Here is a 24,528-nt window from a genome sequence, read left to right as displayed (position 1 = left end):
CAGGAATGAAGCCTTAGAACTTTTAGTAAGTAATCTAGCTAGGTATGTGTTAGATTATGATTTCTTTAAATGGCTGAGAAAAGAATTGTGCTGAATAGAATAACTATTTCTGTCTGTGTATCTTTTTTGTAACTTAAGGTTTTTGCCTAGAGGGGTTCTCTATGTTTTGAATCTAATTACCCTGTAAGGTATTTACCATCCTGATTTTACAGGGGGGATTTCTTATTTCTAATTACTTCTATTTTTATTAAAAGTCTTCTTGTAAGAAAACTGAATGCTTTTTCCTTGTTCTCAGATCCAGGGGTTTGGGTCTGTGGTCACCTATGCAAATTGGTGAGGCTTTTTATCCAACATTTCCCAGGAAAGGGAGGGTGCAAGTGTTGGGAGGATTGTTCATTGTTCTTAAGATCCAAGGGTCTGGGTCTGTAGTCACCTAGGCAAATTGGTGAGGCTTTTTACCAAACCTTGTCCAGGAAGTGGGGTGCAAGGTTTTGGGAAGTATTTTGGGGGGAAAGACGTGTCCAAACAGCTCTTCCCCAGTAACCAGTATTTGTTTGGTGGTGGTAGCGGCCAATCCAAGGACAAAAGGGTGGAATATTTTGTACCTTGGGGAAGTTTTGACCTAAGCTGGTAAAGATAAGCTTAGGAGGTTTTTCATGCAGGTCCCCACATCTGTACCCTAGAGTTCAGAGTGGGGGAGGAACCTTGACAACCCCTTATTGCCCGTCTGAATGGGGCTAGCTTCAGCCTGCAGCCCTTGGCTCGTGTTAGACTTTTCTCTGCTGGACTGAAGAGCCCACGGTCTCATCTGTTCCCCACGGAGGTACTTGTAGACCATGGTCTAGTCACCCTGTGGCCTTCTCTTTGTTCCTCTGAACAGCTTGAGCTCCGGGAGTCTCTCACTCGAGGGCAGGGTGTCCAGTCCTTTAATCGTTCTCTTGGTTCTTCTCTGACCCCTCTCCAGTCGATCCAAGTCCTTCTCGAACTGTGGGCACCAGAACTGGACACACAGGACCCCAGCCGCAGTCGCCCCAAGGCCAAATAAACCTCTCGGCTCCTCCTCGCCAGTCCCCTGTTGGTTCATCCCAGGATCACCCCAGCTCTTCGCGCTGGGAGCCCATTCTGGGTGGCTTGTCCTCGAGGACCCCGAGAGCCTTTTCCGAGCCCCTGCCCGGCAGGATACGGCCTGGCCTTGCGCTCGGTGCTGCACGTTATTACTTGTCGGAGGGGTGGTGGCGTCTGGGACGCCAGCTAGAGATCAGGAGCCCACGGTGCCAGGCCGTGCCTCGTCTGCGCCAACAATGCTGCGGGACCTCACTTGCTCCTAGCAGGAGCCGGACTGTAAGGGGCAAACCTGCCACAGGACCCCTTATCAAGGGGCAGAGATGGGGGTGCAGTTACGGCCTCTGCCGGGGCAGGTAGGACTCTTGGGTTCTTTTTCGGGGGACTTATTTCAACCCTACATGGCTTCAAGCTCTAAAAATCTGTTGACAATGGAGCTGGAATATTTTCAGTAGTGGGGGTGGTGGAAGCCAGCCCCCTTGCCCCTGTCTGCGCCCCCCCCCCCCGAGCTGAGCCGGGGAGTAGGGCTGTGTCTCTCTGGGAGGGAGGGACCCGGACACTGGTAACGGGGCTGAGGCTGTGGTCACAGCTAGGGGGATGGGCACGGGGCCAGGAGCTGGCAGCCAGGACCCCATGTGCGGGGCCAGGAGCAGAGCCCCGGCCGTGGGTCCAGGTATGGGGCCCTGGGAGCTGGGGGCCGGGCGGGGGGCCCTGGGGGTGGGGCCCTGGGAGCAGGGGGGGGCTGGGCACAGGGCCAGGGGCCGGGCAGCCAGGGCCCCAGAAACAGAACCCCAGGCCCGGGGCCGGGAGTGGGGCTCTGGGCGCGGGCCCCCGGGCTCCAGGCCAGCGGCCGGGGAGTGGGGCCGGCAGCTGGGCCCCGAGTCCCAGGTGCGGGGTTGGGGAGCGGAGTGCGTGGCGCGGGGCCAGTGGCCAGGGAGCGTGGCCGGTGGCCGGCCTCCAGGGACCCGAGCCGAGGAGCGGGGCCCTGGCTGCGGGGGCCAGCGGCCCCGCATTAAACTGGGGGGTGCTGTAGCACCCCTACTTCCTGTCCCTATGTCTGCTGATTGGGGAATCAACTTAACAAAAGGGCAGAGGTGGGCAAAGGCATGAACAGAGGGACTTGGATAAAGTCAGTCCCGTGGGCTGGTCACATCAGTAACGGCCGCGCTTTGGGGTCGATAGGGAAGATTTTTGGAAACAGATTCCTCCCCCGCCCAGGCCCTGCCTCGGGCTTTATAAAACCGCCCAGGCCGACGTGATTGGGAGCAATCAGCCAGAGAGCGGGAGGTAAGAGCTAACCGGCCCGCATGGCCCCGTGTCCCGTTCCCCCCCGAGCCAGCCAGTGCCCCGGGCTGGGGCTGCATGGGAGCTGGCGCCCCCTAGAGGGGAAAGGCCCCTTGCCTCATTTCTTGCCCCGGAGCCAGCCAGTCTCCTGCCCTGGGGGGGGATGGGAGCTGGCGCCCCCAAGAGGGGAATGTTCCTACGTGGCTGGCTAGTCTGAGCTGGTCATTTTGGGGTTTTTCAGGGGAAGCCCCTCAGTGAATTATTCGGGGATCGGATACCAGGATGTCCCCCGAGAAAGTCGCCCTCCTGCTTTTCACGGCCGCTTGGGTGTTGCCTGCTGGAATCTCAGAGGTAAGTGGCTTCAATACAATATCCCTGCCCCGCCCCAGAGGTGGCTGCATCTTAGTGCTGGATGAGTCATCCTTGTGCGACGTTATGTGCGGCTGTTCCCCAGGTGCCCCACCCCAGAGGTGGCTGCATCTCAGCGCTGGGTGAGTCATCCTTGTGCGACGTTGTGTGCGGCTGTTCCCCAGGTGCCCTGCCCCAGAGGTGGCTGCATCTTAGTACTGGATGAGTCATCCTTGTGTGACGTTATGTGCGGCTGTTCCCCAGGTGCCCCACCCCAGAGTGGCTGCATCTTAGTACTGGATGAGTCATCCTTGTGTGACGTTATGTGCGGCTGTTCCCCAGGTGCCCCACCCCAGAGTGGCTGCATCTCAGCGCTGCGTGAGTCATCCTTGTGTGATGTTATGTGTGGCTGTTCCCCAGGCGCCCCACCCCAGAGGTGGCTGCCTCTTAGTGCTGGATGAGTCATCCCTGTGCGACGTTGTGTGCGGCTGTTCCCCAGCTGTCCCACCCCAGAGGAGGCTGAAACATTCTGTGCTTGAATTTCCAGCAATCTCTAAAAGGCAGATTTTGGCCACTTGCTGGTATAATTTGTGTTGGAGAAGCACCAGAAAGCCCCATCCACCAGCAGGAGCCCCATTGCACTGGGTGCTGCCCAGACCCCAGGGGAGCTATCGAGGCCCCCAGTGTGCCGGGCACAACACGAACACAGGCCCTGCCCCGAAGAGCTGCAAGTCTGAATAGATGAAGGGTGGGAAGGGAAACAACAGCACGGAAACATGGGGAGATTTGCCCACGGTCACCCAATGGTGGCAGAAGCGGGGATAGAACCCAGGAGTCCTGGCTCCCAGCCCTGCCTGTTCTAACCACTAGACCTCACTCCCCTCCCAGAGCTGGGAGAGAACCCAGGAGTTCTGGCTCCCAGCCCCCCACCCCAATCCAGCTCCCTAGAGTCCCCTCCCCTCCTAGATCTGGGAATTGAAACCAGTCCCCTCTCCAGCTCTAACCACTAGGCCCCACTGCTGGAAATTCCCCTGAGCAGCAATGCCCTGTGTGCAGTCCCCGTTCTTCCCTGCATGGGTCATTTCTGAAGCATTATGCATTAAGGGTCATGCCTGACCTTGAGCTGCCGGTTGTTCCAGCCCAGCCCCGATGAGGTCCGCACGGCGGAGGGGAACCCCATCCTGAACTTGGCCTCTAACTCCCTGGACGACGTCTACCGAGGTTGGGTGAAGGCCATGAAACGGCGCCTCCCATCCCTGCTGGAAGAGGAGCTGGAGGAGAACCAGCACTTCCATGAGGCGTGGGACCAAGCCAAGGAGATGTGGCTGCAAATGGAGAACCAAGCAATCTTCCCCTAGACGTTGAGGGCCCTCTACAGCATCGCTGTCTTGACCTATGTCACGGAGTGTGGGGGAGTCCAGGCCCTGCACCCCTCTTCCTGGGATTCACTGAGACTCTCAGCCAGCCAGTAAAACAGAAGGTTTATTGGACAACAGGAACACAGTCCAAAACAGAGCTTGTGGGTACACCCAGGACCCCTCAGTGAAGTCCTTCTGGGGGAGCAGGGAGCTTAGACCCCAGCCCTGGGGTTCCCTGTGTTCCTCCACCCAGCCCCCAACTGAAACTAAACCCACCGAGCAGGTTCCCTGCTGCAGCCTCCATCCACATTCCTGGGCAGAGGTGTTACCTCCCCCTCCCCCTCCTGGCTCAGGTGACAGGCTCTCAGGTCTCCCATCCCCAGGGCACATTCCCAGGTCAACACTCCCCCCTCCCTGCTGCGTCACATCGTCACATCTCTCCCCCCTTCGAGACTGAACTGAGCGGGGTCACTGTGACCAGTGACCTGGGGAAGTTCGGGGCCCCCTCTCCGGGACAGCGCATCCGCTATCAGGTTGGCACTTCCCTTCACATGGACCACATCCATGTCGTAATCCTGCAGGAGCAGGCTCCACCTCAGGAGCTTGGCGTTGGCTCCTTTCATCTGGTGCAGCCAGGTCAGGGGAGAGTGGTCGGTGTAGACGGTGAAGTGTCGCCCGAAGAGATAGGGCTCTAGTTTCTTGAGGGCCCACACCATGGCCAGGCACTCCTTCTCGATGGCCGCGTAGTGTTGCTCCCGGGATAGCAACTTCTTGCTCAGGTACACGATGGGGTGTCTCTCCCCCTTTTCATCCTCCTGCATTAACACCGCCCCCAGTCCCGTGTCGGAGGCGTCGGTGAACACCACAAAGGGCTTGTCAAAGTCTGGGTTTGCTAGAACTGGGCCACTGACCAGAGCCTCCTTCAGCGCCCGGAAAGCCTCCTGGCACTGCTCGGTCCAGACCACCTTGTCTGGCTTCCCCTTCTTGCATAGCTCAGTGATGGGGGTGGCGATGGCGCTAAAGTGGGGCACAAATCTTCGGTAGTATCCTGCCATCCCAATAAAGGCTTGGACCTGCTTTTTGGTGTGGGGAGCGGGCCAGTCTCTGATCACCTCCACCTTGGCCGGTTCTGGCTTTAGGCGGCCGCTCCCCACCCGATGGCCCAGGTAAGATACTTCAGCCATCCCCACCTTGCACTTCTCCGCTTTGACAGTCAGCCCAGCCCCCTGGAGTCGGTCCAGCACTTGTCTAACCTGGGACACGTGGTCCTCCCAGGTCTGGCTAAAGACACAGATGTCGTCAATATACGCCACGGCAAAACTCTCCATCCCCCTCAGGAGCTGGTCCACCAGGCGCTGGAAGGTGGCCGGCGCTCCCTTGAGGCCGAAAGGCAGGGTCAGAAACTCATAGAGCCCCAGAGGGGTGATAAAGGCCGATTTCAGCCGGGCATCTGCATCCAGCGGCACCTGCCAGTAGCCCTTTGTAAGGTCCATGGTGGTAAGGTACCGAGCTCCTCCCAGCTTGTCTAGGAGCTCGTCCGGCCTGGGCATGGGGTAGGCATCCGATACAGTGATGGCATTGAGCTTCCGATAGTCCACACAGAACCGGACTGACCCATCCTTTTTGGGGACCAGCACCACCGGCGAGGCCCAAGGGCTGGCCGATGGCTGGATCACCCCCAAAGCCAGCATGTCCCGGACCTCTCTTTCCAGGTCCTGAGCAGTTTTCCCTGTGACTCGGAAGGGGGAGCATCTTATCGGCGGGTGCGACCCTGTCTGCACCCGGTGGACAGTCAGATTAGTGCGTCCAGGCTGGTTGGAAAACAGCTGTCGGTACGGATGCAGCACCCCCCTGACCTCAGCTTGCTGGGCAGGGGTGAGCTGATCCGAGAGGGGGATTGTTTCCAGGGGGGAACCAGCTCTGGTCCCAGGGAATAGATCTACTAAAGGGTCATCTCCCTGCTCCTCCCACTGACCACACACAGCTAACACCACATTCCCCCTGGAATAATATGGCTTCATCATATTCACATGGTACACCCGGCGGTGGTGGGCCCGGTTCGACAGCTCCACCACATAGTTTACCTCATTGAGCTGCTTGACGACCTTGAACGGGCCCTCCCAGGCGGCCTGTAGTTTGTTCTTTCTCACGGGGATGAGAACCATCACCTGATCCCCGGTGGCGTAGGCACGGGCCCGCGCCGTGCGGTCATACCAGACCTTCTGCTTCCTCTGGGCTCTGGCCAGATTCTCCCTGGCCAGGCCCATGAGTTCAGCCAGTCTCTCTCGGAAGGTCAGGACATACTCCACCACTGACTCTCCATCGGGAGTGGCCTTCCCCTCCCACTCGTCTCTCATCAGGTCCAGGGGGCCCCTCACCCTCCTTCCATATAACAGTTCGAAAGGCGAAAATCCGGTAGACTCCTGGGGCACCTCCCTGTACGCGAACAGCAGGTGAGGTAAGTACTTGTCCCAATCCTGCGGGTGCTGGTTCATAAAGGTTTTCAGCATCATCTTTAGCGTCCCGTTAAACCTCTCCACCAGCCCATTGGACTGGGGGTGATACGCTGAGGCCCAGTCATGCCGGACCCCACATTTCTCCCACAAGCACCGGAGCAGGGCCGACATGAAGTTGGAGCCTTGGTCTGTCAAGACTTCCCTGGGGAACCCCACTCGGCTGAAAATGGTCAGGAGCGCATCTGCCACGGTGTCTGCTTCAATGGAAGCTAAGGGCACTGCCTCGGGGTAGCGGGTGGCGAAATCTACCACCACCAGAATGTATTTCTTCCCCGACCGGGTCGTCTTGCTGAGAGGCCCCACGATGTCCATGGCCACCTTCTGGAAAGGCTCCTCTATGATGGGCAAAGGTCTCAACGCCGCTTTCCCCTTGTCCCGGGCCTTCCCCACCCTCTGACAGGGGTCACAGGATCGGCAATACTGCCGGACGGTGGTAAAGACCCCGGGCCAGTAAAAGTTCTGTAGCAACCTCTGCCGGGTGCGCCGGATTCCCTGGTGCCCTGCGAGGGGGATGTCATGGGCCAGGGACAGGAGCTTGCGGCGGTACTTCTGGGGGACCACCAGCTGCCTCCTGACCCCACAGGACTCCCCTTCCCCTGGGGGAGCCCATTCTCGGTACAGGAACCCCTTCTCCCACAGGAACCTCTCCTGGCAGCCTCTCCTCATGGTCCGTCCCTCACTGAGGTCGGGCAGGTCCCTGAGCTTCTGCAAGGAGGGATCTTTCCTCAACTCGGCCTGGAACTCAGCGGCTGGGGAAGGGATGGGGCCCGGTTCCCCCTCCGTGGCCAGGTCTGAGGCCGCAGCCTCTCTGAGCCGTGCCCCTCGGCGCTCCCTCCCCACCCGAGTAGGGTCTCGCGCCTCCAGTGTGGTACCCTCCCCAGGGTCAGGTCGCAGTGCCCCTCGCCGGCTCTGGCTACGGGTCACAACCAGGGCGGTCTGGGGGTCGCTTGGCCAGTCCTCTAGGTCCCCCCCCATCAAAACTTCAGTGGGCAAATGGTGGTGTACCCCCACATCCTTGGGGCCCTCCTTGGTCCCCCATTTCAGGTGTACCCTTGCCACGGGCACCTTAAATGGGGTCCCGCCCACCCCCGTCAGGGTCAGGTAGGTGTTGGGCACCACCCGATCTGGGGCCACCACCTCGGGCCGGGCCAGCGTCACCTCCGCGCCCGTATCCCAGTATCCATTGACCTTCCTCCCATCCACCTCCCGGGGAACAAGGCACTCTCTCTGGAGGGACAGCCCCGCACCCACCCTGTAAACCGAGCACCCTGAGTCCAGAGCCTCCAGCCCTCTGGCGGGGCTGGCTGGGGGTACTCTTCCCTCCTGAGCAGGTGGCAAACTGGTAGCCCCCCTTTCCTGGGTCGCCTGCCCCTCGTCCAGCTGAGTCCCTACCCAGTTAACCCTGGGTAGGTTGGGTCTGCTCAGTTTGTCCCTGAGCCCGGGGCACTGGGCCCGTACGTGGCCTCTCTGGCCACAGTGATAGCAGCTCAGGTCACGTTGGTCCCCTCGAACGGGTCGGAGGGGCCCGACACCAGGCGTTCCCCTTTGGAGGGGGTTCTCCCTATTTCCCCGCTGGGAGGCCCCATGGTGACTCTCTCTCTGCATCGGGGGGGGCCTGTTCTTTTGGGACTCCTCCCGGCTACCCCCTGACCGACTGTTCACAAACTCGTCGGCCAGCTGCCCTGCATGCTGGGGGTTCGCGAGCTTTTTGTCCACCAGCCACAGCCTCAGGTCGGAAGGGCACTGTTCATACAGGTGCTCCAGTACAAACAGGTCAAGCAGGTCCTCTTTAGTTTGGGCCCCCGCTGTCCACTTGCGGGCATATCCCTGCATCCTGTTGACCAGTTGTAGGTAGGTGACCTCAGGCGTTTTACGCTGACTCCGGAACCTTCTCCGGTACATCTCGGGGGTCAGCCCAAACTCACGGAGCAGGGCCTGTTTGAACAGTTCATAGTCCCCTGCCTCTGCCCCTGTCATCCGGCTGTAGACCTCCACGGCTTTGGGGTCCAGTAAGGGGGTGAGGAACTGGAGCCTGTCTGCAGGGTCAACCCTGTGCAGCTCGCAGGCATTCTCAAAGGCCGTCAGGAAGCTATCCATGTCCTCCCCCTCCTTCCGCTGGGCCAGGAAGCACTTATCAAAGCTCCTTGCAGTCTTGGGTCCCCCCGCACTCACCGCAGCCGGGGCCCCACTGCTCCTCAGCTTGGCCAGCTCCAGCTCATGCTGTCTTTGTTTCTCCTTCTCCTGCTGCTCATGTTGACGTTGTTTCTCCTTCTCCTCCTGCTCATGTTGACGTTGTTTCTCCTTCTCCTCCTGCTCATGTTGACGTTGTTTCTCCTCATGTTGACGTTGTTTTTCATGATCCTCCAGCTCCCTCATTTTCCTCTCCCTCTCCCATTCCAGCCGCATCCGCTCCAGGGATGGGGAGCTCCGCTGGGAGGATCCCCTGCTGGCTGCTGGGGTCAGGGGGCCCTCGGTCTTCGCTGGGCTTCCCACAACCCCTCCCCCAGGCATAGGTAGGAAGGGTCTCGGGGTGTCCTGGGCAGCAGTCTGACCCCTCCCAGCCTGGTCAGGCCTCAGGGCCCACGCTGCGTCCGCCGGGCGGCTTCCCTCAGGGACAGGGATCGGGTCATCCAAGCGATCCCTCTCCTCCAGCTGGGCAATCAGCTGTTCGTTGGTGGACCTCCCGACGCGCAGCCCCCTCTGCCTGCACAGCTCCACCAGGTCGCTCTTAAGGCGTTTAGCGTACATCTCCCGGCTGGCCACTCGCAGGCCGGGCAGCTGTCCACGGTTTCCAGGAAAAGCCCCTAGTGTGCCAGTCCTTCTTGAGGTCACCACCTCTTTGCCAGGGTCGAGCTGCAGACTCCTCCGCCCCTGGGACCGCTCGCTGCAATCCCCCGGGGGACCCTGTTACTGCAAAAGTCCTTCTCTCTGGTCACACACTCCCAGGGGTTAACCGCCCCCTGAAACCGTCTCTCTCTGAATCTTCAGCACGCCTGGTCCCCGTCAATCCCCCTTCGTTTTACTGTTCCCCAGTCACTTACTGCAGGAAGCGCCGTTCACGGGGTGCAGTAGATCCCACCGCTGCCACCAGTTGTCACGGAGTGTGGGGGAGTCCAGGCCCTGCACCCCTCTTCCTGGGATTCACTGAGACTCTCAGCCAGCCAGTAAAACAGAAGGTTTATTGGACAACAGGAACACAGTCCAAAACAGAGCTTGTGGGTACACCCAGGACCCCTCAGTGAAGTCCTTCTGGGGGAGCAGGGAGCTTAGACCCCAGCCCTGGGGTTCCCTGTGTTCCTCCACCCAGCCCTCAACTGAAACTAAACCCACCCAGCAGGTTCCCTGCTGCAGCCTCCGTCCACATTCCTGGGCAGAGGTGTTACCTCCCCCTCCCCCTCCTGGCTCAGGTGACAGGCTCTCAGGTCTCCCGTCCCCAGGGCACATTCCCAGGTCAACACTCCCCCCTCCCTGCTGCGTCACATCGTCACAACCTACTCTTTGGAATATCCACCACTCTACCAGTCGTTCAACCTGGCGGCCAGAACGGCATGGAAGAGCCCCCAAGCAGATGCTGGCTTTCCCTTCAAGTCCTTGCATTTCCTTCTGACCCAGGCGGCCAAGAGGCTAGGAACCAAGGAGCCCAGTTGTGCCAAAGTCTAGAGAGGAACCAAGGTGAAGTTCTCCATCCAGGGTTTGTTCCGCTTCGGTCAGTTCACTTCCACCTCGGAGAAGAGGCAGGCGGCGAAGGAATTTGGACACACGACCTTCTTCGTGCCGGTCTCGTGCCAGGGGTTCCCGGTGGGGAATCTGTCCCGCTTCCCATGGGAAGAGGAGGCGGTACTGCCACCCTACGAGATGTTCCAGGTCACCGGGGTCAAGGAGACGCCAAGGGAGAAGACGGTGCATGCCAAGTCGGTGGGCGTCTGCAGCAACCATAACTGCGAGAAAGGTGAGGGGGAGGCCGCGAGGAGGGACGTGAGTTATGGAAGGCCACCAGGGAGATAAAAACTAGCCCCTAGGGGGTGACAGCTCAGGTCTGGCCCTGGGGTGGGGTGGGGTGAGGAATAGGACACAGGGCCTTTCCCCTCTAGGGCGCGCCGGCCGCTATCCCACTCCAGGCCAGGGGACTGGCTGGCTCGAGGGGCAGGGAAAATTAATTGTCTATTTTCTGTTTCCCAGAAGGGAACAGTACAATGAGCTGCCCTGATCACCCAGGTACGGGGATAGGAGTGGGGGCTCATCCCTTGGCTGGACAGGGGGTGTGTGTGGGGCTTGAGACAATTACTTGCAGGACTCCTGGGTTCTCTCCCTGGCTCTGGGTGGGAAGTGGGGACTCATAGTTAGAGCAGGGGGACTGGGAGTCAGAACTCCTGGGTCATCTCCCTGACTCTGGGAGGGGAGTGGGGTCTAGTGGTTAGAGCAGGGCCTGGGAGCCAGGACTCCTGGGTTCTCTGCCCAGTGCTGGGAGGGAAGTGGGGTCTAGTGGGTCAGAGTAGGGGGGGTGGGAGCCAGGACTCCTGGGTTCTATCCCCAGCTCTGGGAGGGGAGTGGGGTCTAGGAGGTTGTCGGGGGGAGGCTAAGAATCAGGACACCTGGGTTCTTTCCCCTGTTCTGCAACTGATTCCCTGCGTGAGTCTGGGGGCATCTCTGCCCCCTCTGTGCCTCAGTTTCCCCCGCTGTGCCGGAGGGCACTGGCACCGATCCAGCTGGGCAAAGTGCCGTGTGTGTGTGTGGGGGTTTGTGGCTGATGCGTGTGCGGATGGCTAATGTGGCGTGCGCATGTGTCTCCCCACAGTGCTGTATTTGTGAGGTGCCTGCCGGGCCGCAGCAAGGAGGGGAAGCAGCAGCCCCCGGGATGCTTCTAGCCAGCAGCTCTGTGGAGCATTGTGTGTGTGTGTGTGTGTGTGTGTGTGTGTGTGAACAGTGCTGCCCCCTGCTGGAGGGAATCAGGGCCGTGTGTGTGTGTGTGTGTGTGTGTGAACAGTGCTGCCCCCTGCTGGAGGGAATCAGGGCCGTGTGTGTGTGTGTGTGTGTGTGTGTGTGAACAGTGCTGCCCCCTGCTGGAGGGAATCAGGGCCGTGTGTGTGTGTGTGTTTGTGTATGAGGCTGTGACCTTTCCACCCTCATATGCCCCAGCCCGGTACCTGTGACGGCAATAAACGCCCCCATTGCAATGTGTTGGATGGTTTTTAACCGCCAGGGCTCCAGCGGGGCATGGGGCGAGGGGGCAGCAGAAGCGCCATCGATTCCGTCGCCAGCGGCAGGATTTAATCGTTGCGGGAAATGAACCCCTGAGATCCACTCACCTCCCGCCTGGCCGCTCTTTGGACACGCGGGCCAGGGAGAGGTGCGCCCGACGCCGAGCGGCTGGCGCGGGGCTCGGCGTCTCTCTCTGCCCAGCATGCCAGCCCCCCGAGGGGGCCCAGAGCAACGTTTGCATCTGGAGCCGAGGGGAAGTTTTCACACCAAACTTTTCTTTCTGGGGGAAAAAAAGGGGATTCGGTGAGTGCGAAACAGCCTGCCAATTTCACCGACTTCTTTGTTTTGGAGGGGGGCGAATTGAAGGAAACCAAACAAATTAAGAAGATCTGCAGCGGGCAGTCGCAGATCGGCTACGTGTCCCCTCAGACCATCCCCTCCCTAAACTGATCAAGCTCCGTCTTGAAGCCGGATAGGGTTTTTGGCCCCCACTGCTGCCCTTGGCGGGCTGCTCCAGAACTTCACTCCTCTGATGGTCGGAAACCTTCGTCTAATTTCAGCTGAAACTCGTTGACGGCCAGGTTAGAGCCATTTGTTCTTGGGTCAACGCTGGCGCTTCACTGAAATAACTCCTCTCCGTCCCTGGTGTCTATCCCTCTGATGTGTTTAGAGAGAGCGATCATGAAGAAAAAGATCAGAAAAGAACGAGGTAGATTCATGGAGGATCGGTCCGTCAATGGCTATTAGCTGGGATGGGCAGGGAGTATGTCCCTAGCCTCTGTTTGCCAGGAGCTGGGAATGGGCGACAGGGGATGGATCACTGGATGATTCCCTGTTCTGTTCATTCCCCCTGGGGCACCTGGCCCTGGCCACTGTCGGCAGACGGGACACTGGGCTAGGTGGACCCTTGGTCTGACCCAGTCTGACCGTTCTTATGTTCTTCTATCCCCCTGCAACCTGCCCGGATGCACCCCTGGATGCTGGGACTCTGGCCAACAAACGGCAAGTGGGGTGCAGCGGAAGGGTCCCCGTGAAGTGGGAAACTGAGGCAAAGGGCAGCAGCCCCAAATACCAGGGCCGGTGTTTAGCTGTGCCAGCTTTCCCAGGGTTTTTCTTCTGTACGCTTAAGAGGCACCCCCAGCCATTGAACCCGGGCTTTGGAGCTGCCGGCACCACCGGTTTCGGCCGTCGTTGGAGAGGGTCACCCCTTTATTTCTACCCATCCCCTGGCTCTTAGGTGGCTCCGCTCCTTGCATCATTCGCCACTAGATGGAGATCGTGTGTAGCAAATTCCTTTGCTCCTCTTCTCTGAGTCTCGGGGCTGTTTGTTTCATAGCTCTAGATTTAAACAACTTTTATAGACTATCAGGGTTGGAAGGGACCTCAGGAGGTCATCTAGTCCAATTCCCAGTTTTTGCCCCAGATCCCTAAATGACCCCCTCAAAGATTGAACTCACAACCCTGGGTTTAGCAGGCCAATGCTCAAACCACTGAGCTATCTTTGATCCCAGTACCATCAGGGCCATGCCATCTCGGAGCCGCCTGTCTTCCATGGGCACCAGGTGATACGGGTCCCGGTGGCTGGTCCCCACCGATATTTGGAGGCTGGATTGGAGCCAACGCCCCCTAGAAAAGGAAAACCCCAGCCCCCGAGCCAGCCGGCCCGTCACCCTCTTCCTTTTCCTTCTTCATGCCCTTGTACTCCTGAAGCCCCTCAGGGCCTGGGCTAAGAGGGTAGCAGCAGACCAAGCCCAGAGCTTCTGGAGTGAAAACAGCCGTGCTGGATAAAGGGAACAGAGTCCACTCCTAGCGGCTGCAGGGTATCCACCCTTTGCCATTAGGCCCAGTCACACACCCGGCACCTCCCTGTCCAGCGCGGCTTTCCTCGCCCCCCTACCCCAGCTGGTACGCTCGACGGCCTCCGCGCCACGGCCGCGAACCTCTAACGGGCTCGTGTCCATGAAGGATCAAACGTGGTGACCTCCAATTCTCCTCCCCCCGGCTCGGGTTGGCAGCGTGGCAGGGGCTAAAGAAAGCCAAACACATTGCAATGAGGGTGTGTTTACTGTAGGGGCAGATACGGAAAGAGAATGAGCATCAACTGGATCGGTTGAAGAGGGGCCAGAGAAGAGCCAGGAGTGCGAGTGACGGCTTAGACAACTTGCCTCAAGGAGCTCAATCTATTTAGCTTAGCAAAGAGAGGCTCCGGGGGGGACTTGATCTCAGTCTATAAGGACCTATGTGGCGAGCAAATGTTTGATCGCCAATCTAGCCAAGAAAGGTCTAATGCGAGCCAATAGCTGGAAATTGAAGCTGGACAAATTCACACTGGAAAGACCGTGTACATTTTTGACCATGAGGGGAGTGGAACATCGGAGCCCTTAACCAAGGGTCGTGGTGGAGCCTCCATGGCTGACCATTTTAACTCAGATTGGATGGTTTTCTAAAAGATCTGCCCTAGGACTTGCTTGGGGGAAGTTCTCTGGCTGGCGTCAGACCAGATGACCACAACGGTTCTGCTGGCCTGGAAATCTGGGAACCTACGAACCCAGAGCTTGCAGGGCTAAGGCCTTTCTGTTGATGATCTTAGGGTTAGGGTTAGGGTTCGGGTCCCATCAATGGCCCTCATACAACTGGAGAACCTCAATGGGGCAAACCCACAAGCAACCTCCTCTGCATGGCTAGGGTTGCCAGTTTGCTTTGGACGTACTCCTGGAGGTTTCATCACACGAGATAATCTTCAATTCAAGAGGAACCTTTAATTCCCCGGAGTCTCCCGCACAATCCTGGAGGTTTGGCAACGCTATGCACCGCCCAACTTTCCGAGGCTCTCCATAGGTGTACCCCGATGGTGGATCTACCGACGCCCAGCTGGCTGGCTGTTGGCCGGTAGCAATCGGAAGGGGACGAGGTTCCAGACGGTGGTGGGAGGGGAGCAGGTAAATTATGGGATGCCCATAGAGGAAGCCTGGCTTAATTTGATCCCAATTCCCAGAAGTCCAGTGCAGGGGTCCTGGCCAATTTGGGGGCCCTGGGACCTGTGTAGAAGTGTGTGCGGGGGGGCCCACCGGCACCGAAACTGTGGCCCCACCCCCTGCTCCCCCTCTTTCCCCTGAGGTCCCGCCCGCTGGCCAGGACAGAAGCCAGAGCCGGGCCGTGGTAAGACCTGCTCAGGGTGCCCCGGACTCTCCGCCTGCCCTGCGAGGAGGGCTGTGATGCCTGACAGCAGCCCCTGCCCCATGTCCCCGGCCCCCCGGGGTGCGTTGCCCAGGGCAGGTGTAGGGTCTGGGGCTCCTCACAGTGGTCACAGGTGGCTCTTAGGGCATTGTGGGGGGGCAATGTTCTTTGTGCCCAGGGCCGCAATAAATCTTAATCTGCCTCGGGTCCAGTGGGTTGAGAATCATGGAAATGTCGGGCTGGAAGGGACCCCGAGAGGTCCCCCCGGCCCCCTGCGCAGAGACCAGACCAGGGAACCCGAGCCCAGCCCTGACAGGGGGTTTGTCCAACCTGTTCTTATAAACCTCCAGTGACAGGGAGCCCACCCCGGCCCTGGGACGCTAAGAGCTCAGTTACCCTGCGCATTGGAAAGTTTTTTCCCGTGATCTAACCTCCATCTCCCTGGCTGCAGATTGAGCCCCTTAGGTCTCGCTCTACTTTCCTGTCCTCCCGCAATGCACCCTGGGAAAAATCCTGGCCTGATACAGGGCCGAGCACTGGGGGAAACCAGCTCCGGATGGGGCACAGCTGTCGGGGAAAGCGCAGACCCGCAAGGGAAGAAGCTTAACTGGGAGCAAACAGAGGTGTGTTTGGCTAGAGTGATTCCCCTTGGTTATAGCAGGAAAGCAGATGGGGAAGTTTTGCCCGCCTAGGCAGACGAGGCCATGCACACGATGATCCACGGAGCTCCTGGCTAAGGGCAGCCCTGGGGTCACTGCTGCCCCTCCTTGCTCCGGCGCCTCACAAATGCAGCACTGTGGGGAGACGCAGACATGCCCCACGTTAGCCATCAGGACACCCCCCAGCCACAGCCGAGACCCCACTTAGCACGGCTGGGGCAGTTCTATTCTTCCCCCGGCGTGGGGTGGGGGGTAACTGGGACACACGGATGTGCCTAAACTCAACCAAGGAGTCAGTGGCTGAGCTGGGAATAAACCCAGGAGTCCTGGCTCCCAGCCCCCACTGCTCTAACTCACCAGCCTCCACTCCCCTCCCCAAGTTGGGGATAGGACCCAGGAGTCCTGGCTCCCAGGCCCCCTGCTCTAACCCACTAGCCCCTACTCCCCTCCCCGAGCTGGGGAGAGAACCCAGGAGTCCTGCATCTACTGTCTCTAGCCTCCCACACAGAGCCTGCCCAGCCAAGGGGTGAGCCCCTCGTACCTTGGTGAGGAGGGCATCTCTTCACATTGGGGTCTCCTGGAAAATAGAAAAGAGGCTTTTAATTTTCCTTGTCACCCCGAGACACCCTGTCCCCGGCCCTGCAGCTGGACTGGAGCCGGCGCCCCCTCGCGGGGAAAGGCCCCACGTCCCACTGGGCTGCAGCTTGGGTTTAGCACCCTGGTGGAACTCCATAGCTCACGTCCCTCCTGCCTCCCCCTCCTCACCTCTCCCCACGTAGGTGCAGTTGTGGTTGCAGCACACCCCCACCGACTTGGCGTGGACAGTCTGCCCCTGCGCGGTCGGCTGGACCTTGGTGACCCGGAACATCTCGGAGGGCAGCACCAGGACCTCTTGTTCTTTAAGGTAGTGGGACAGGTCCCGAAGCGCGTACCCCGTGCAGGAAACCAGCACGAAGAAGGTCTTTTGGCTGAATCTGGCTGCCACCTTCCAGCTCTTTGAGGTGGAGGTGAACTGGCCGAAGCGGAACAAGCGGCTGATGGAGAATTTTACGTCGGTTCCTCTGTAGACGGTTTCACAACTGGGCTTTATGCCCCATATCTCTTTGGGCGCCTGGGTCAGCAGGAAATGCAAGGCCTTGAAGGGGTAGCTGGCGTAGGCAGGGGATCCCGTCCAGCCCGTCCTGGTGGCCGTGTTGAAGTCCTTGTACAGAGGCGGGTCGTCTAAGGTGTAGGCCACCACAGCGACGCTGCAGAAAGCTTTCTTTGTGTTGGGGAAGATGAACGTATTCGTCTTCCTCAGCCACTCCTTCTTGGCCTTGTTCCAAGCCTGGTCAAAGTTCTTGTTCTTGGTCAGCTCCTTTTTCATCAGGGATGGGAGATGCTGCCACATGGCGTCCTCGCAGCCGCGGTACAGGTCGTCCACCGAGGAGGAGATCAAATCCAGTGGGGGGTTTCCTGCTCCCATGCAGGTCCCGGGGGGGCTGGCCTAGGAGAGGGTTCGGCTCATGGTCAGACGTGACACGAGGCGCAGGGTGACGTCATTTACGGCAGAACAAATTCATTCCGGTCGCTCAAGCTGGGGAGAAGGGGGGGCTGATGGCGACGGGAATGGCCAAGTCTACTGGTCGGAGCAGGGTGGGTATTGGAGGAGCCAGGACTCCTGGGTTCTACCCCCAGCTCTGGGAGGGGAGTGGGGTGTAGTGGTTAGAGCAGGGGGGTGCTGGGAGCCAGGACTCCTGGGTTCTCTCCCTGGTTCTGGGAGGGGAGTGAGGGTCTAGTGGGTTAGAGCAGGGCGGGCTGGGAGCCAGGACTCCTGGGTTCTATCCCCATCTCTGGGAGGGGAGGGGGGTCTGATGGGTTAGGGGAGGTGGGGCTGAGAACCAGGACTGCTGGGTTCTTTCCCCAGCTCTAGGAGGGGAGTGGGGTCTACCAGTTCGAGGGACCTCAGCACCTGGCTGGTCCTTGGGCATGAGCGTAATCAATGGGGTGAATCTGGACCCAGGCCCGTCTCTCACGGGGGCCGTGGCTACGCTCTGGCTGCCGCAGGGAATACCGCCGCAGCATCGTAGTGAAGACGCGTCTGACTCCCCCTCTCCGAGAAGCAGGAACAAGGGCCGGGGAAGAGTTCTTAGCCACGTCTACACTGGTGGGTGGGTTGGCTTAAGGACAGGGCTGAGGGGTGTGAATTTTTCACCCCTCCACCCCCGAGTGACAGCACAAGGGGATCTAAATTTTAAGTGTAGATCTGGCGTGTGTCTCTCTGCAGTGCCTGGCACATGCCTCACTCCACCTGGCCCCCCTCCCTAGGCTGGTCCCTTGCCCCCCTCTCCAGCCAGCCCCCTTCAGCCAGCCCTCTCACCCCCTTGAGTTTAGTCCTCCCAGCCAGACCCCACGCTCCCCCTCCCCTGCTTTGCCCTGGCTTCAGCCAGGCCCCCTCTCCCGCACTTGGATAGCAGGACAACACACTGATCTCAGCTAAGGGGAGGGATCCTCTAGTGGTTACCTATGTTTTATAGATTGCTGGAAAATGCGGGGTGTCACTGGAATAGAACCCAGGAGTCCTGGCTCCCAGAGCCCCCCCGCTGTAACCACTCAAGCCCACTTCCCTCCCAGAGCTGGGGAGAGAACCCAGGAGTCCTGGCTCCCAGAGCCCCCCCGCTCTAACCACTCAAGCCCACTTCCCTCCCAGAGCTGGGGAGAGAACCCAGGAGTCCTGGCTCCCAGACCCCCCCGCTCTAACCACTCAAGCCCACTTCCCTCCCAGAGCTGGGGAGAGAACCCAGGAGTCCTGGCTCCCAGACCCCCCCGATCTAACCACTCAAGCCCACTTCCCTCCCAGAGCTGGGGAGAGAACCCAGGAGTCCTGGCTCCCAGACCCCCCCGATCTAACCACTCAAGCCCACTTCCCTCCCAGAACTGGGGAGAGAACCCAGGAGTCCTGGCTCCCAGAGCCCCCCCGCTCTAACCACTCAAGCCCACTTCCCTCCCAGAGCTGGGGAGAGAACCCAGGAGTCCTGGCTCCCAGAGCCCCCTGATCTAACCACTCAAGCCCACTTCCCTCCCAGGGCTAGGGAGAGAACCCAGGAGTCCTGGCTCCCAGATTCCCTCCCCACAAACCACTAGAAGCCATAGCCTGAGATTTTCCCTGCAACTTTCCCAAGCATCCGCGGTTCTTCAGGACATCGGTGTGGGATGTGTGAGATGCAGCCACCTCTGGGGCAGGGCAGCTGGGGAAGAGCTGCAAAGCGACACTGCACAGGGACGGCTCGCTCGGCACAGAGATGCAGCCACCTCTGGGGCGGGGCAGGGATATTGTATTGAAGCCACTTACCTCTGAGGTTCCAGCGGGCAGCACCCAAGCGGCCGTGAAAAGCAGGAGGGCAACTTTCTCGGGGGACATCCTGGTATCCGATCCCCGAATAATTCACTGAGGGGCTTCCCCTGAAACAACTAGAATGAGCAGGAGTCAGACTAGCCAGACATGTAGGAACATTCTCCTCTAGGGGGCGCCGGCTCCCATCCACCTCCTGGGCTCCAGATAGCTCACGGGCGGTGGGGAATGAGAGACGGGGCCTTTCCCCTCTAGGGGGCGCCGGCTCCCATCCTGCCCCAGGGCAGGGGACTGGCTGGCTCCGGGGGGTGGGGAATGGGACCCGGGGCCTCTATTGGAGGGTTACAGCTTGGCCAACTCTCATGAGTCTCATGATAATTCTTGTTTCCCATAAAGCCCCAGCTCCTGGAGTCAGGTGGATACCTGACAACTTCAGCCTTCGTTCATAAAGGAAAACTCAGTTTCCAGCCCTGGTGGCGGCGGAGAAAGCTTCCGGACGTGACCCCAGTGCACCTTAGAGGCTCCGAAAGCAAATCAAAAGCGCCAGAAATCTCACTGTTTTTACACAATCTCATGGTTTGAAAGCTAATCTCATGAGTTCTGCTGAGCCAGACTCCTGGTTTGGGGTTGGCAATTCTGGGGTGATCTCTTACCTGCTGCTCTCTGTCTGCTTCCTCCAGATCTCATCCGGTTGTGGGGTTTTAAGGGCAGCTCTTGGGCTGGGGGCAGGGGGAGGGAACAGGTTATCAAGATCTCCGTTATTGGCAAGAAATGTGGCCGTTACTGAAGCACCCAAGTTTGGCAACTTTGGGTTTAACGGGCTGATTTTATCTGACACCCCTTTACATCATTTTCCTGCCTCAGCTCTTGGGCTAAGCTCATTGCTCAGATCTTTCAGGAATTTGGGGTTGAAATATCTCCCCCTCCAAAGTGATCCCAGGAGTCCTGCCTCCCAGCCCCCCTGCTCCAAACACTAGCCCTCACTACCCTCCCAGAGCTGGGGATAGAACCCAGGAGTCCTGGCTCCCAGCCCCCCCTGCTCTAACCCACTAGACCCCACTCCCCTCCCACAGCCGGGGAGAGAACCCAGGAGTCCTGGCTCCCAGCCCCCCCTGCTCTAACCCACTAGACCCCACTCCCCTCCCACAGCCGGGGAGAGAACCCAGGAGTCCTGGTGCCCACATTTGACAAAGAGGCCCCTGTGCTGGGCAAGGTGCAGGGGAGCTGCTGGGGTGCTCAGGGTACCGGAGCGCCAGCCTCACGAGAGGAGACTCAGGGCACTGGGCTCTGTTAGCCTGGACCAAGGGCCGAGGTGGGGTGGGGGGTGGCAGCTCATTCAGAGCATGTCGCGGTGGGAGGGGAGGGGGAGCCATGGAGGCGCTGGCACCGGTGGGCCTGGAAATGGGGAGAAGGCTCCAGGGGAGGCAGAGTCTGGAAGAGCCTCCCAATGGGAGCCAACGCCCTGAGTAGGCCGAAGACGGGGCGTGGCCGGTTTCTGAAGGGGTGGATAGGACGGGGTGGCCTGTGATAGCAAAGGACTTGGCTACACAATCCGGGAGATCCCTTCCAGTCCTGCGTAGCTGTGACTCCCAGCCCCCCTGCTCTGACCCACCAGCCCCCACTCCCCTCCCAGAGCCAGGGAGAGAACCCAGGAGTCCTGGCTCCCAGCCCCCACTGCCCCAACACACTAGACCCCACTCCCCTCCCAGAGCTGGGGATAGAACCCAGGAGTCCTGGCTCCCAGCCCCCCCTCGAACCTGACTCCACTCCCCTCCCAGAGCTGGGGATAGAACCCAGGAGTCCTGGCTCCCAGCCCTAACCCACTAGTCCCCACTCCCCTCCCAGAGCCGGGGATGGGAACCAGGTGGAGTCTTGCAACGACTAATTGTCTCCAGCCTCAAGCGCGTCTCTGTTTCCTCCTGCGTGCTACACGCTGTTCCCGAGAATGCAGCCCCATGTCTCCGAGGAAGGGAGCCAAAACGAGAGCCAGGAACGCTTCCAGCCGCCCATCCCCCAGCTCCGCCCAAGGCTCGTGCAGCTCTCCGCAAGTCGCTGTGGTGCGAGGGGGATCTGCTTCCAGCCTGAGCGCCAGCTCCCTCCGTCCACCCTTCAGGCTCCGCAGCCCGCACGGCCCTGCCCGCGCTCAGAGCAGAACTGAAGAGCTTCTTCCTACCGCCCAGGGGCCCCGTGAACAGCTCCAGCAGCTGGACGAGCTGCCGGAGAAGCTGGTCCCCAGGTGGGCTTGGAAGCAAAAGTCCCTTTTCTCCTGGGCTGCATTTCGGAAGGTCTCCGCATCACGGACCTTTGTTGACCATCCCAATATTGGGGAACCTGCCATGGTGGTCAACCAGGCCTCAGAGCGTCATGGGGATATACCCTCTTCTCCGGATGACCCTTGAGGCCTTGTGGGTGGGTGGGTGGGCTGGGGCAGAGACTGGGTCCCATCTGTAGCCCCAGTATAGCAGGAGGACAGAAGACATTCAGATCCACCAGTAACCTCCTGTGCATGATCCAGGCCATCAGCCCCCTCTCCACAGCAGAGCATGCCCCTCAGAGCAGACCCGGTGGCTGATCCTCAGCACTCAGCGGGTCGGCCGACCGGCGACAACTGATGGGTAGCGCCTCTCGCTTTTCCAGGCTGAGGGCATCTGCCATGGAGGTGTTCGGCCGCGGCTGATCCCGGCTCGGCGCTGAACCGATCTAAAAGGAGTCGCAGGAACGATTCGGTTTGACCCCCAACCCCCCTACAATTCCAATCCTGCAACGCACAGCCCAAGAAGTCCCAGCCTGTGGACGGTGGAGCAGCTGCGTGGGGCACCGCGGGACAGCAGACCACAAATCCCGAGGGCGCATGGCACGACGGCGCTGGCCGGCGTGGCTGCGAAGGCAGCGGTAGCTTGCGGCGCTTAGGAACAGCTCGGGCGACAATTGTCGCAGGTCCGTTCAGGCCGGCTCCACAACACCCACCACAAGTGGCAAGGGTGGCCGTTGCCCTAAGAGAAGATGCGCTTCTCATCATTTCCAGCATCAGGTGGGTTCTAAGATAGATGCCCGTCTCTAACCCCTTGCCGGGCAAATCGCTCTACCAACTTTAATCACAGGACCCTAGGCACCGCAGGCTGGAAGGGACCTTGGAAGGTCATCCAGTCCATCCCCTGGGCTGAGGCCGGACAAGTAACCCTAGACCAGCCCTGACAGGTGTTTGTCCCCAACCTGGTCTTAAAAACCCCCAGTGACGGGAATTCCACCACCTCCCTCGGTCACCTGTTCCAGGGCTAAAGGAGCCTCAAAGTTAGGAAGTTTCCCCTAATATCCGAGTCTCCCTTGCTTCAGACGAAGCCCGTTACTTCTTGCCCTCCCCGTGGAGAACATCTGAGCTCTGTCCTCTTTGTGCATCTTTGACATCTTTGATGCCTGTTCTCAGGTCCCCGCTCCACCTTCTCTTCTCAATATGGAAACATGCCCAACGGTTGCAACCTTGCCTCACAGCTCAGGGTTCATAGAATCATAGAATCATAGAAGATCAGGGTTGGAAGTGAGCTCAGGAGGTCATCTAGTCCAACCCCCTGCTCAAAGCAGGACCGATCCCCGACTAAATCATCCGAGCCAGGGCTTTGTCAAGCCTGACCTTAAAAACTTCTAAGGAAGGAGATTCCACCACCTCCCTAGGTAATGCATTCCAGTGCTTCACCACCCTCATAGCGAAAAAGTTTTTCCTAATATCCAACCTAAATCTCCCCCACTGCAACTTGAGACCATTACTCCTCGTTCTGTCATCTGCTACCACTGAGAACAGTCTAGGGCCATCCTCTTTGGAACCCCCTTTCAGGTAGTTCCTAAACCTCTGCTCATTTCTGTTGCTCTCCTCCAGACTCGCTCCAATTTGTCCTCATCTTTCTGAGCGTGCAGTGCCCAGACTTGGACACAGGATGTCAGCTGAAACCTCACCAGTGCCAAGAAGAGTTGTCTCCAGCACATGCCAAGAACTTATTGGCTGTTTTGTGTTACTTTTCCAGCGGCTGGCTTGGGTGGCTCATGGCCCCCATTCCTACCAGGTCTTGTGCTTGGGATCTTTCGTGAGTTGTTCTCGAAATGTCTCTTCCACCTCCTGATTTGGTGGTCTACAGTAGACCCCTACCATGACCTTGTCCCCAGTTTCCAGCCTCCCCCGATTTTACCTTCACCCAGAGGCTTTCAACAGGGATCCCTCTGGACCTCAGAACTAGTACAGCCATTTCTGATATATAAGGCAACACGCCTGCCCTTTTTTTCTTGCCCGTTCTTCCTCAACAACCTGGCCCCTCTAGCCCAATATTCCTGGCAATTTGCGTAGTTTTTTAAAGAAGGAATTCTCTGCCTAAAAGGATCTTTCTTCTAATGGCAAAACCTCCTGCTAAATGTACATCTCAAATGGACTTTGAATGTAAGGATCAATAACTACATCTTTCGCATCACAAAGTTTTTGTCTTGAAATTTCCTTTTATTTGCAGAAAGGCAGGGTCTTCCAACAAGATACCGCTTCCTAGCTATCAATAGTGTCTTCAAGGATAAACGTGGGGAAAGGGAGTTCTCATTTGGGGTATATGGCATTTATCCACATCTCAACTGGGGAATATCAAATCTACTGTACCCACTGGTTTTTTTTTAACCCCTACACCATGTCTGTAGATAAAGAATGACTGTATTCGTCAGTGGAAACCAAATGAGATGAAATAAAATTAGACAGCAAGGATCCAAAGTCTAGGGTTATCAATTTATTGACTTTATTCACCATCACAAAGTTTTTTGGCTGAGAATTTCCTTAGTTTTTTTTTTAAAATATGTATCGTGTAAATCCCTCTGTCCAGGAGTAAAGGTGGAGTTTGATTCTGCAGAGCAAAGGAAGCTAAGGGAAAAGCAAAGCAGACACCAGCCCTCGGCCATCGGTTGTTAAATGTTTACTGGATATTTTATTTGCTTCAGTGGCATAAAGTGTTGAAAACATTCACTCTTGGAAATAAGTAGTGCAGCTGTGATTGAGGTTGGTCGGTGGGGACAGCTTGGGACTGGCTTGAATGGTGGTTGCAGAGGTACTGTAATGCTAGAGGGCAATTTTGAAGCCTGCGCTGCGTGACTCAGTTTCCCTATTCACATTCTGTTGCTACCCACTGGGTGTGAAGGGTTTCAGTCGTTCTTGGGGATGAGGGCAGGATGGGTAGACCCCGGTGATGAATCCCAGTGCCCTGAGATGCAACATCTGTAAGACAGGGGATAAGTTGGCCAGCTGCCCAGTGAAGGTCTAACCCAGGGGGCGTATGACTGCCCTCCTCCCCCCCCCCCCAGTTAGGGAGCCTGTATCAAAGACACACTTGAAATGGGGGTGCCAAGGAGGGGCACAAAGAGGTCAAGTTGCATGATGGGAAATAATCTGGACAAGTGGCCTGGCAGTGCTCCAGCACCTGCTGCCTCTGGCTTGGTGGGGAGAAGTACCCCCCCCCCCCCGCAGGGCAGACTTGAGTGGAGCGAGGGAAGAGGCTTCCTCCAAAAATGGGGAAACTGAGGCACCACTACTTAAGCTGGAGGCCCCAAAGCTGGGACTCCTGGCTTCAAATGCC

At 58.6% G+C, this 24,528-nt stretch overlaps 1 protein-coding gene and 1 long non-coding RNA gene across 2 annotated transcripts; one reads left to right on the top strand and one right to left on the bottom strand.

Moving 5' to 3' along the window:
- Nucleotides 1-13,827: 13,827 nt before the first annotated feature.
- On the bottom strand, nucleotides 13,828-19,003 carry LOC141988479 (NAD(P)(+)--arginine ADP-ribosyltransferase 2-like). The gene is made up of 4 exons (XM_074954278.1): nucleotides 18,935-19,003; nucleotides 16,369-17,089; nucleotides 16,145-16,180; nucleotides 13,828-15,738 (listed from the first exon to the last, which is right to left on the bottom strand). The coding sequence occupies exons 1-4, from the start codon at nucleotides 19,001-19,003 to the stop codon at nucleotides 15,725-15,727; spliced, it is 840 nt and encodes a 279-aa protein (XP_074810379.1). The 3' UTR covers nucleotides 13,828-15,724.
- Nucleotides 19,004-20,749: 1,746 nt separating this feature from the next.
- On the top strand, nucleotides 20,750-23,660 carry LOC141988482 (uncharacterized). The gene is made up of 3 exons (XR_012639759.1): nucleotides 20,750-21,170; nucleotides 21,572-21,965; nucleotides 22,806-23,660. It is a non-coding gene; the product is annotated as an uncharacterized LOC141988482 (long non-coding RNA).
- The last annotated feature ends 868 nt before the right edge of the window (nucleotides 23,661-24,528 follow it).

Source organism: Natator depressus, chromosome 6 (genome assembly GCF_965152275.1).
Source record: "Natator depressus isolate rNatDep1 chromosome 6, rNatDep2.hap1, whole genome shotgun sequence".
NCBI lineage: Eukaryota > Metazoa > Chordata > Testudines > Cheloniidae > Natator > Natator depressus.
This window is presented reverse-complemented; position numbering and strand designations above follow the sequence as displayed.